This window comes from Ixodes scapularis, unplaced genomic scaffold (assembly GCF_016920785.2).
Source record: "Ixodes scapularis isolate PalLabHiFi unplaced genomic scaffold, ASM1692078v2 PGA_scaffold0__279_contigs__length_252992795, whole genome shotgun sequence".
Classification (NCBI taxonomy): Eukaryota; Metazoa; Arthropoda; class Arachnida; order Ixodida; family Ixodidae; genus Ixodes; species Ixodes scapularis.
In genome coordinates this window covers 239,361,518-239,363,162 of record NW_024609835.1, presented here as the reverse complement: position 1 = coordinate 239,363,162, position 1,645 = coordinate 239,361,518, and the positions used below count along the sequence as shown (strand labels likewise).

At 43.2% G+C, this 1,645-nt stretch overlaps 1 protein-coding gene across 1 annotated transcript; it reads left to right on the top strand.

Annotated features, from left to right (window-relative positions):
- The first annotated feature begins 399 nt into the window (after positions 1–399).
- LOC8038496 (beta-1,3-galactosyltransferase 5-like) lies at positions 400–1,392 on the top strand. Its single transcript, XM_002412659.3, has one exon. It carries the CDS (start codon positions 400–402, stop codon positions 1,390–1,392), a length of 993 nt encoding a protein of 330 aa, XP_002412704.3.
- Positions 1,393–1,645: the final 253 nt, after the last annotated feature.

The window sequence follows — 1,645 nt, the reverse complement described above, 5'->3', positions numbered from 1 at the left end:
GTGTTTTCTCAATACCTTATCATGGATACTTTTTTCTATCGTCTCAGTGACATAAAGGGATGATAAATGCCCGTAATAAAGTTTCACTACCGGTTTCGCCTTGTCAGTAGACTACACGGTGGCTTCGCGGGCTCAGAGCTTCGTTCTGAAAGATTAAGTTAAATTAAGTTGGTGACGAGCGACGGACTTTCATTCGTGCGGTCAACTTCCTGTAGGATTTCGAAAGTGCAGAGTGCATGTATTAACGAGTGTGTCCTCCATATTAGCGAGAGATCACTGTGCCGTACTACTGGTTATCCGTGGGAACTCGTGAAAAAGGTGTTAAAGGGTTCAGCAGAGAGCCTTCCGGCCACTAATCTTTTTTTAAACCCTTTTTTTTCTTTTACAGATACAATGATCATGCGGAATCGCATACTCTATTATCTCAGCTTAAGTGCAGTAATTATTACGGCACTAATCCTACTTTGTGTTAATATTCCGTTCCTACAAAAGAAAGATAGTTCTGAAGATGTTAAAAGTGCTGAGTTGAGCTCCCGCAGTCAGAGAGATAGAAACAAGCAAGACAAGCCGCAAGACAACCGTAAAAGTCAAGAAACTGAGGATTACATTCTTCACCCAGCCAATTTATGCTTGAGAGGAAATTCCCAGCTTCAGCTTGACTACTTAGTTTTGATCTTCTCTGCTCCCAATGACTTTGACCAGAGGAACGCCATTCGGGAAACTTGGGCTTCTGAGCTGAAGGAACGGTCGAACAGCCGTGTGGCGTTCCTCCTAGCGAGGACCAAAGATGATAGGGTGCAGCGCGCCATTGAGAGTGAGTCGTACCTGCATGCCGACATCGTCCAGGGGACACACATCGACCACTACAAAAATCAAACTCTCAAGATGAAGATGATGATGAAGTGGGCCCTGCAATACTGTCCCAATATATCTTTCCTCTTCAAGTGCGACGATGATACGTTCGTAAACGTTGGAAACCTTCTGAACGCAATGAAGGACAAGCGTACCGATGCGATCTATGGTGATTTATATATAAATGAGAGGCCTCATAGAGATCCGTCCTCGAAGTATTACGTGTCGGAGAAGGATTACAACGGAATCACATTTCCGCCCTTTGTAACTGGAACCCTGTACATGCTGGGCGGAAGCATCCTCCGCCGTCTCTACGAAGCTTCGGAAGTGGCGACGTTCGTCTGGTTAGAAGATGTGTTTCTCACCGGATTTGTCGCCCAAAAAGCAGGAGTGGATCTTATCGATGAAACAGCGATTACAAGCGTCGACATGAAGTCTGCGTGTGGTGTGCTCTCAAGACTCAACGCTCCGTCCATGACCCCAAAAATGATGAGACTGTTTTGGTATCAAATACATTCTACTATAATGAAATGTGCGTGAACTCAACTAAGATTGCTTCCACTGATAATCCAACTTATTGAACACATATAGAACGTCGTCAACGTTATACTTCCTGTAGTTTGCACAGCCGATTTTCTACTGAAAGCATAATGCAGTAAAATGAATTTTCTGCCAGTTATCGTTCATCCAAGATATTGGCATTCTAGCACTGAAAGAATAAAACAGAAATATATGTTTTTATAGAAGTCTACTTGTACCAACACGCTCATTACATATACAATATAATCAAGAT

What these genes read in the sequence shown, in the direction of transcription:
- LOC8038496 (XM_002412659.3), top strand. Translation starts at nt 400, where the DNA reads ATGCGGAATCGCATACTCTATTATCTCAGCTTAAGTGCAGTAATTATT.